The following is a 9,933-nucleotide window of genomic DNA, read 5'->3' on the forward strand; positions in this document are numbered from 1 at the left end:
TGTAGACCAGGCTGGCCTCGAACTCAGAAATCCACCTGCCTCTGCCTCCCAAGTGCTGGGATTAAAGGCGTGCGCCACCACTGCCCAGCATGAATAAGGTGTAAGTGTTCATTAAATACTTGGTATAACAATTACCAAAATGAAAAAGACACAGACTCAAGCTTGGAGTTTACTCTGTGGTTAAAAGGAAAGGAGCTTGCCTGACACTGGACATGAGACCAACCTCAAGAGTGTTCAGAACTGAGTGCTAGGGACTGGTTCTTTTCATTCCAAGTCTTCTCAGACTTCTGTTAAATCTTGTCTACAGGACATACAATTATTCAGCACATACTCTGTACCTGGTCGGGTCCCAGTCCCCTTGCCACTAAGGTTTCATAAAACACTCTAGCGGCCTCGGGAGTTTCTCAGATCAGTGGAAGCGACAGGAAGACGTCGCTTAGAGAAAGGATAACTTGAGCTATATCTTTGCATCATTTTTCTCAGCGAGGGAAGTGATTCGAAGATTACCCGGGCAGCGCTACAGGAGGTTCACAATCCACTACATCGCCCCACCATCCTTCCAGTGCAGTCACGCACAGGGTCCCCACGAGCACGGACACACAACCAACCGTCCTCTTCCCAGTCCTCACATGGGCCCTTTCAAAGGGTCTCCTCACGGATACACCTCAGACTTTCCCCCGCCAGCCAAGCACCGGGAGCAGTAAAAGCCTCTCACCGCTGCCAAAGCGCCGCTCACCCGGCGCTCGGCGCCATCTTGGCCCCGCCCCCTGACAGGAGTAGGTCCTGGCAGAAGCCAAAAACTTATCACTGTTCTTCCCTATGTCAAAATAGACCATATCGTTTCACAGTCTGAAATTATGTAAAAATTTCATTCTACGTGCATGGGTAAAGATCATATTACTCTATTCTAATTACTTCAATTTGTATCTTCATTACCCAGCTGTCAGGACCTTCAGAAGGCGCCACAAAACTGAGCCATCACGCTCCACCCACTTTCGGGCTGGCTCTGAGCATGCGCTGACTGTTCTATGAATTTTTTTTTTTTTTTTTTAAAGCTTGCTGCGGGCTTCGCCTAAATTTAAAGGGCCCGCTGACTTCCAGAAGTTGGTCTGAAGGCAAACGGTGGTTTTATGTGTGGACTGCGTTTTGTCATGGGACCTGTGCGGCTAGAGATACTGCTTTTCATCCTGGCAGCGTACGGTGCTTGGGCTGAGGCGACAAAAGAGGAGGAAGATGACACAGAACGTTTGCCCAGCAAATGCGAAGGTACAGAATCGGAGTAGTTGCTATTTACATCTCCCTGTCTACCTCCTGCCTCACTAACTCTAGGCTGAATCAAATGGGCTAGGATAGATGGATCACTAGACTGTCTTGAAAGAGGTTCTGTTGGAGCTTGGTAACACTTGAATGGGAACAAGGGAGGGAAAGCAGGGTTAAGGTGGGACTACATTTCCCAGGTTGCATCCAGAAGGATCTAGGTTTTTCTTGCGGGCTTGGGCCCCAATGTATTGTGGGAATTGTAGTTCAAGAACCTGTAACGCTGGCTCTATGGAGCATCTTCCTCAGTCGTTTCTCTCCTTGTTAAAAATCTGGACAATCTGCATGGGTGGGGTGTACTACTCATTCCTTATAGACATACTGAGCCCCGCCCTGGCAGAGACGCTGTTAAATTACAGGCCTGATGGCCCCCTTTAGGGGTTTAAAGGTGAGTAAGTCTCCAGCTGAAGTTCATAAAGAAAAGATGAAGACACCACACCACTTAGAAGTTGCCCATCGGTGTGAGGCTTTACAGATGGGGTGCACTGTAGGGATTTTACAACAAGCAGCACTGCCTCTGGCTGCATTAGCAAATGCCCTCCCCCCAACCACCCCTCCCATTCCCAACGGGGAGGAAGCCAGGTCACTGAATAAATATCCTGTGGCTCCCTAACTTTAACTTCTTCTTTGGATTCATTATCGCTCCACTTTACACCCAACAACATGTTTTTATCATTGATACCCATGACTTGCTTCTAATCTCTCACTTATTTTTGCATCTGTGTCCCCACTCTTCTGAGTCTTTTTTCGGGGTCGGGGTGGAGACAGGGTTTCTCTTTATAGCTCTGGCTGTCCTGGAACTTGCCTGTAGACCAGCCTGGTCTCTAACTCCGAAATCCACTTGCCTCTGCTGGGATTAAAGGCGTGTGCCATCACTGCCTGGCATCTCCTAGGACTTCTTAACCTTCCTAAACACAGACCTAAAACTTGGCACTGTTGCTTGCATACCTCTGTTCAGACAAAGACCTTGTGTGTGTACACCTGGATGACATACGTGTGGAGGTCAGAGGACAGCCTCAGGTGTCATTCCTTCAGGAGAAACCTATACCTTTTGTTTGAGACAGGTTCTCTGGTTCCCCTGGAAGTTAAACCATATAAACCCCCTGTCTCTAGTTCTGACCTCAGAATGCTGGGATAGCGTGTGCCACATCACCTAACATTGCAGAGGTTTTTAGGATCTGAACTCAGGTCCTGAAGCTTACAAGGACTTTACTTACAGAACTGTTTTCCCAGACCCTAAGCCAACTTTGGAGTGAGGGGAGAGCTGTAAAAACACACTTTTTTTTTTTTTTTTTTTTTTTTGTTTTTTTTTGTTTTTTTTTTTTTTTTGTTCATTTTTTTTTTTTTTTTTTTTTTTTTTGAGACAGTTTCTCTGTATAGCCCTGGCTGTTCTGGAACTCACTCTGCAGACTGGGCTGTCCTCAAACTCAGAGATCAGCCTGCCTCTGCCTTCCAAGTGTTGGGATCAAAGGCATGCACCACCACCATGAAAACAGGTTTTTGGATTGTAACCCTGAAGCATGCTACTGTATCATCATTGTCAGTCCCAAACTATACTGGCAGTATTTCATGGATAAATCATAATGGGTTTTATGCTCTCTAGACTCTTTAAGTCAGGTAAGAAAGTAGCTCAGTAAATAATATCAGAGTGACACCAAGTTCTGACACAGTGCTCACTATATACTAGACGTGACTCCAGGATTTTGCATCTATTGATGCACATAAATCTTCATCACCCCTCGATAAGGGACACAGTCTTATCTCCATATGAGAGGTGAAGAAGCTAAGACGCAGCAAGTGTCACACAGCTCCTGAGAATGAGGCAGCATTCTCTTCCAGTCATTCGGGCTCCAGAGTGTGTGTTCATGTGCTAGGCTGCCTTGGGTCAAGAGCAGAAGGACTCTGGTGGGTTGCTTGTCTTCTTCATTCCCCTCGAGTATCTCTTTACTCCCAGTGTGTAAGCTGCTGAGCATGGAGCTCCAGGAAGAGTTGAGTCGAACTGGCCGATCCCGAGAAGTGCTGGAGCTGGGTCAGGTGCTAGACACAGGCAAGAGGAAGAGACACGTGCCTTACAGCCTCTCGTGAGTCTTTGTACTTATCTACCTCCTAGCTAAGCCTCCAGAGGAGCTGCAGGGTTCCTGAAACATCAAAGGGTCTTATTTCTCTCCTTCCTACAGTGAGACGAGGCTAGAAGAGGCTTTGGAGAATTTGTGTGAGCGGATCCTGGATTACAATGTTCATGCTGAACGCAAGGGCTCACTAAGATATGCCAAGGTCAGATGGTTTCTAAGAAGGGTCTTGCTTGGGTTTCCTTTTTTTTTTTCTCCAAAAGTCTTATATATTCTTTTATGTGTATGTGTGTATGTAGAGAGGACAGGAAACAACATTGAATGCTGTTTCTCAGAAACCGCCTTGGTTTTTTGGTTTGATGTGTTTTGTTTTGTTTTGTTTTGTTTTTCGAGACAGGGTTTCTCTGTGTAACCCAGGCTGTCCTGGAACGCACTCTGTAGACCAGACTGGCCTCTGCCTCCCAAGTGCTGGGATTAAAGGTGTGCGCTACAACCACCCGGCTGGTTTTTATTTTTTAAGACAAGGTTTCTTTGTTTAGCCTTGGCCGTCCTGGAGGCCCCTCTGTAGACCAGACTGGCCTTAAACTCAGAGATCCTGCTAACCTCTGTCTCCCCTCCGAAGTGTTGGGATTAAAGGCGTACACCACAATAGACAGCTCCCTTTTTTTTTTTTATCTCCCCCAGTAATTACTTCATGTGTGAGTGTGTCACAGTGCACTACTGAAGTCAGAGGATAGCATGTGGCAGTTGGTTCTCATTTTCCTCAGTGTGGGTCCTGGAGATTGAATTCAGGTCACTAGGCTTGGTGGCAGTCACCTTTCCCCACTGAGATATCTTGCTACTCCCACCTTGGTTTTTTTAGACAGAGTCTCACTGGCTTACTGACTTACCAAGTGGCCTAGGCTGCTTAGTCAGAGAACCCCAGGATCTGTTTTGATTCTTGTTCCCCGGCATTGCAATTGTAAATTCATGCCACCATGCCTGGTTTTTGTTTTTTTAATTTTTAATTTTTATTTTTTTTGGTTTTTCGAGACAGGGTTTCTCTGTGTAACCCTGGCTGTCTTGGAACTCACTCTGTAGGCCAGCTGGCCTCGAACTCAGAAATCCGCCTGCCTCTGCCTCCCGAGTGCTGGGATTAAAGGTGTGCGCCACCAACGCCCGGCTCTTTTTAATTTTTTAAATTATTTGTTTTTATTTTATGTGTATTGATGTTTTGCCTGCATGTATATCTGTGTTGAGGGTATTAGGTTCTGGAGTTACAGGCAGGTGTGAGCTGCCGTGTGGATGCTGGGAATTGAACCCAGGTCCTCTGGAAGATCACCCTGTGCTCTCAATTACGGAGCCATCTCTCCAGCACCTGTCCTGTTGCTGGTTTTGTTTTGTTTTGTTTTTTAAATGTGGATCTGGGGATTTAACTAAGGCTCTCAAGCATTTACCAAGCTACTGGGTCCCCCAGTCCAGGACCCTGTTTCTCAGAAACAGAGACCTACATCATCCAAGATCCTCAAGGAATATCTGTCAGTCTCCCCCTAAATCTGGACTGTCCCCTTATTATGGCTAGACTCTTTCATAGAACACACCACAGAGTCTCCAGTAGCTGATAAAGCTGATACAGGAAGAGATGAGGTGGTAGACTAGATGTATACCAAATTTTCTGTCCCTCAGGGTCAAAGTCAGACTATGGCAACACTGAAAGGCCTGGTCCAGAAGGGAGTGAAAGTGGATCTGGGAATCCCTTTGGAGCTGTGGGACGAGCCCAGTGTGGAGGTCACATTCCTCAAGAAGCAGGTAGGATGAGCTAGCACTTGGTTGGTCCGGGAAGGTGGGAGCACTAAATCCCAGGACTCAGTGTCGGGGATGACTACCTCTGAGCAGGGAGAAGACAGAGAGTGAAGAACTGTGCCAGTTATGAAAGTAGTAATATTGTGCGGCTCATGATATCTACCAATGCCTGCCTACTGTCTCCTGGGTTCTGGGCCATACACTTTCCAGCTACTGCCTCTTTTTACTCTCATGTCACAGGCGCAAATACCGGTTCCCACGTCCCAGGTGAGGCTCTGAGAGGTGCTGAGGGTTTGAGACAGGATTATTCCACGTAGCCCAGGCTGGGTCTGTAACTCTAGGTGGTTGGGAATGAGCTTGAGGATAGGACCTTTCTTGCCGCTACCTCCTAACTGGGATTATAGGCATCTGGCACCTCTCGGAGTCGATATACTAGATATTAGATAGTAACCGATACTGGTAAATGTTGAATAAAGACAATCTCACGTCTTAAAAGCCAAGTGGAACCTTTTGGTTGCCTGCCCCTCAAAAGGCACTCAATGGAGTTGGGGGATAGGGAGTGAAAGGCAGAGGCCTTCCAACGCCCCTCCTCCTGCTCTTCTTTCCCAGTGTGAGACGATGCTAGAGGAGTTTGAAGATGTTGTAGGGGACTGGTACTTCCACCATCAGGAGCAGCCCCTCCAGCATTTTCTCTGTGAACGGCATGTGCTTCCAGCCTCTGAAACTGGTAAGTGTAAAGGTTGAGCTCCTCCCCTAGCTTCCTGGCTATTCCCGGCATTAACCCTAAGATTGTTTTCTTCTCATTCCACGCAGCTTGTCTACGGGAAGCTTGGACTGGAAAGGAGAAGATCAGTGATGGGCAGGAGGAGGCAGATGACGAAGAGGAGGAAGAAGAAGAGATAACCAAGACTTCAGGCAATCCCAAGCATGACCCAGAAGATCTTTGACCCTTACTTTTGAACCCCAAGGATGGGTTGTGGAGAGTTTTCGAAACTCTTGTGCTCTCCCTTCCCCGTCCCTAGGCTTATAACTGTCTTTGTATGATCTCGGCTATGATCCTGGGGACCCAGAATGGCAACAGGAAAGAATGGTGTGTGTGTGTGGGGGGGGGGGGGGGGGGAGAAGCAGAAGCAAGTTTTGCCTTCGGAGTTGAACCACATGCAGCCACTTAATTGAATAAGTATGTGGTGACAGTATTGAAACTACGTTTTACTGGTCTTCACCTGCACCAATTGGTCAGTAGCGGTACGAGCTGTGGGGAAGTCACTTTGCTTTTTAAAGGGTCTATTTTAAACCCTTTCAAGAGGCCAGAGAAGAGCTAGAGATACAGCAATTGGTAGAGTGCCTGCCTAGTATGGACAGTGATGGGAGTTGAACCCTGATGTGGTGGCATGCCCCTGTAATCTCAGCACTCAAAGAAGCGTTGGCAGGAATATCAGAATACCATCCAGTTACTTGGCAGTTTGGGACCAACCAGAGCTATGTGAGACCCTGTCTCAAAGCAAGAAGCCAAAAAGGGACCCTCAAGAACCAATATACACTGCAAACATGAGGCCGTAGACCATCCATCTGTGAATAAGAACAGGATGCTGGAAGAGAGTGAAGCAATACTGGGGTTAGATGGGGTAGACATGTGGGCTATTTTCTATTCCACCGGTGCCATATTTTCTATATTGCTATTAAACCTTTTATATGTATATCAGCTGAGTCCCATTTCAAACATGCACACATTATCGATGAGGGAACACCCAGTGTTCTTTTTTTTTTTTAATTTTTTAATATTTTTTATTACGTATTTTCCTCAATTACATTTCCAATGCTATCCCAAAAGTCCCCCATACCCCCCCCACTTCCCTACCCACCCATTCCCATTCTTTTGGCCCTGGCATTCCCCTGTATTGGGGCATATAAAGTTTGCAAGTCCAATGGGCCTCTCTTTCCAGTGATGGCCGACTAGGCCATCTTTCGATACATATGTAGCTAGAGACACGAGCTCCGGGGTACTGGTTAGTTCACCCAGTGTTCTTATAATTATTCACGCCAAGGATACTGGCTGGGGTTGGGAAAACAACTGTACCACTAGGACTTTAAATCCAGAGTGGCAGCGCTTTGGAGGTGGGGGAAAAGAGGATCAAGAGCTCAACGTCTTCCTCAGCTATGTAGCGAGCTCAAGACCATCCTGAGCTCCTTGAGCCCCTGTATCAGGAAAATAGAAAACAAAACAAGAACTCAGAAGTTAGCGTAACACATAATGTGAACTATACAGGATTAGAAGTATGGTTATACAACGTGTCTAGTGCTTCAGGCGCGGTAGTTTGTACGGAAGCCCATAAAGGGCAAAAATCTCGCGTTTTCTCACCTTTTGAGTTTTCCCAGCGTTAAAAAAACAAAAACAAAACCCCTTAAGGACAGCGATAGTTTCGTTTCAAAGTAGACAACAGCTAGAATAAAGAAGTAAAAGATATCTTTAAGATGTGGATGCGTGAGAACCTACCGACTATAAGCCTAAGGGGGACTGACCAAAAGAATCTAGGCAGTCTTGAGGTCTCATGGAAAGGCCAGTTGGGCGAGACCATCTTCAGCAGGGGTGGTAGTGGAGGGCGATACCACCTTAAGATCTGGTGGGTAGCAACGAGTTGCGACTTGGGAAGAGTGGCGGGGCTTGCGGTAGGATTTTGGAGGGACCGAGCAGACGTCCGTACCGGGGTAAATCTCCCTTGTCATGAACGGTCCAGTGCGCACTGAGCCGCTGCATGGTGAGATCCCTTTGCTGGCGACCAGCGGCTCCTACTCGGTGGTGGTTCTGCTGCGCGGCTACGCGGAGCCGCAGGGAGCGGGCGACGCGGTGCGTGCTGATGGCACTGTGACTCTCGTCCTGCCTCGGGGCTGGGCCTCGGACTCCAGCCGCCGTTTGGCCCCATCCGCAGACAGCGGCTTTAAGACTGCCCTGAAGGAGGCGGTGCGTGGCCCCATCCTCGTGGACACCGGGGGACCCTGGGCGCGGGGTGCGCTGCTGGAAGCCCTGGCTACTCAGGGCGTGGCCCCCGAAGATGTGACTCTGGTGGTGGGCACCCACGGACACTCGGATCATATCGGGAACCTAGGGCTGTTTCCCGAGGCTGCTTTGTTAGTCTCCCATGACTTCTGCCTTCCCGAGGGTCTCTATCTGCCCCATGGGCTGTGTGAAACGCAGCCCTTGATACTGGGCTCCGGACTGCAGGTGTGGGCCACGCCGGGCCACGGAGGACAGCGGGACGTGAGCGTCGTAGTGGAGGGCACCAGTCTGGGCACCGTGGTGGTGGCTGGCGATGTGTTCGAGCGACTTGGTGACGAGGACTCCTGGCAGGCCCTGAGCGAAGACCCAGTAGCTCAGCAGCGGAGCCGGGAGAGGATTCTGAGCGTAGCTGATGTGGTGGTGCCTGGTCACGGAGCCCCTTTTCGAGTGGTCAGGGAAACAGTGAAAAGTTCAGAGGATTTGATATGTGAAGGCAAGGAGGTTGCTTGACTGGACTCCAGTCAGGAAAGCCCCTTCCAGCGAGGAACCGGCGTCAGTCGGTCCGGGAGACCTAGAGGACACAGTCAAGACAAGCATTATTTGTCACGTGCAGCTTTCTAGGAGGCAGCTTCCAAACAGGACAGAATGATTGACATCAGTCACCTTTAATCATTGCAACCTAAGCAGGACAAAGGACTGGCTCAGATCCACATCCTCCATGAGCCTCCGTAAAATATAGGAAAAAAATAGTTAAAATATTTATGTGGGATGTGCGTGTGTGCCCGTGGAGTACTGAAGGCTACTTTGGAGGAGTCGGTTCTCTCCATCCTGTGGGTCCCCAGGATCGAGTTCAGGTTGTTAGACTTGACGGCAGGGACCCTTTACCTGCGGAGCCATCTTGATTTATATTCTTGTTAGGACCTTCAAAAATAAAAATCGACCGGAAGTCATACTGTCCTGATGTAAATGCAAAATGCTGATTGCATTAATCTTTGGGATTGTAACTCTGCTGCAGCAAAAGAGGGACAGTGTGGCCAATAGCTTGTCCCTCTGAGGATGCACACTGGTGAGACAGTGCCAGACACAGAGTAACCCCTTAGTAACCTTACTTCTTTTGTTTATTTTGTTTAGACAGTCTCACATACTCCAGTCTGGCTTCAAAGCTGAGGCTGGTCTTGAACTCCTGATTCTTGTTTTTTGGTTTTTGTTTGTTTGTTTGTTTTGTTTTGTTTTTTGTTTTTTTGAGACAGTATTTCTCTGTGTAGCCCTGGCTGTCCTGGAACTTACTCTGTAGACCAGGCTGGCCTCGAACTCAGAAATCCACCTGCCTCTGCCTCCCGAGTGCTGGGATTAAAGGCGTGTGTCACCACTGCCCGGCATAAACTCCTGATTCTTATGCTCCCACCTTCCAAATACTGGATTGCAGAATAACAGGCATGTGCTGCCCCACCTGACTTTCACCTGACTTTAGTTCATTCATTGATTCACTCGGTGGCATCTGTAATGTCTCAAGCGCTGATGTAAGTCTTGTGATGCCACGACAGTGAGCGAATGACAAGTTTCCACCCCAACACATGAGTCACATTCCATTCAGGAGACAGACAAGACAACCATAATAGTAGTCGCAACCAAATAATTATAGGTTGTGGCATATTAATGCACATGCGTAGGATGAGGAAAGAGAGCAGGAGAGAGCAGGGCACAGAGAAGCTGCTTGATGTTGCGAGATTCTTTCTTTTCTTTTCTTTCTTTCTTTTTTTTTTTTTTTTT

The 9,933-nt window shown here is 48.1% G+C and overlaps 3 protein-coding genes across 5 annotated transcripts in view; 2 read left to right on the plus strand and 1 right to left on the minus strand.

Annotated features, from left to right (window-relative positions):
• Taf6 (TATA-box binding protein associated factor 6) overlaps positions 1–762 on the minus strand; it is an 8,554-nt gene extending 7,792 nt beyond the window's left edge. Inside the window, exon 1 of one of the 3 annotated variants that reach the window (XM_021161895.2) lies at positions 716–762. The gene's annotated coding sequence lies outside the window, so the exon portion shown is untranslated. Of the gene's footprint in view, positions 1–507 lie in introns of all 3 variants that reach the window. The other 2 variants (XM_029477906.1, XM_021161896.2) reach the window with 2 other exon arrangements.
• Positions 763–1,063: 301 nt separating this feature from the next.
• Cnpy4 (canopy FGF signaling regulator 4) lies at positions 1,064–6,370 on the plus strand. The gene is made up of 6 exons (XM_021161911.1): positions 1,064–1,266; positions 3,272–3,398; positions 3,495–3,591; positions 5,052–5,174; positions 5,778–5,895; positions 5,982–6,370. The coding sequence occupies exons 1-6, from the start codon at positions 1,131–1,133 to the stop codon at positions 6,113–6,115; spliced, it is 735 nt and encodes a 244-aa protein (XP_021017570.1). The 5' UTR covers positions 1,064–1,130; the 3' UTR covers positions 6,116–6,370.
• Positions 6,371–7,771: 1,401 nt separating this feature from the next.
• Mblac1 (metallo-beta-lactamase domain containing 1) lies at positions 7,772–9,113 on the plus strand. The gene has a single exon (XM_021161910.2). The coding sequence runs from the start codon at positions 7,891–7,893 to the stop codon at positions 8,671–8,673; it is 783 nt and encodes a 260-aa protein (XP_021017569.1). The 5' UTR covers positions 7,772–7,890; the 3' UTR covers positions 8,674–9,113.
• The last annotated feature ends 820 nt before the right edge of the window (positions 9,114–9,933 follow it).

This window comes from Mus caroli, chromosome 5 (genome assembly GCF_900094665.2).
Source record: "Mus caroli chromosome 5, CAROLI_EIJ_v1.1, whole genome shotgun sequence".
NCBI classification, from domain to species: domain Eukaryota; kingdom Metazoa; phylum Chordata; class Mammalia; order Rodentia; family Muridae; genus Mus; species Mus caroli.

Coding starts and splice junctions, on each gene's coding strand:
- Cnpy4 (XM_021161911.1), top strand. CDS start 1,131: ATGTGTGGACTGCGTTTTGTCATGGGACCTGTGCGGCTAGAGATACTG. Junction 1,267..3,271: donor TTTGCCCAGCAAATGCGAAG/GTACAGAATCGG, acceptor CTTTACTCCCAG/TGTGTAAGCTGCTGAGCATG. Junction 3,592..5,051: donor GCTCACTAAGATATGCCAAG/GTCAGATGGTTT, acceptor TCTGTCCCTCAG/GGTCAAAGTCAGACTATGGC.
- Mblac1 (XM_021161910.2), top strand. CDS start 7,891: ATGAACGGTCCAGTGCGCACTGAGCCGCTGCATGGTGAGATCCCTTTG.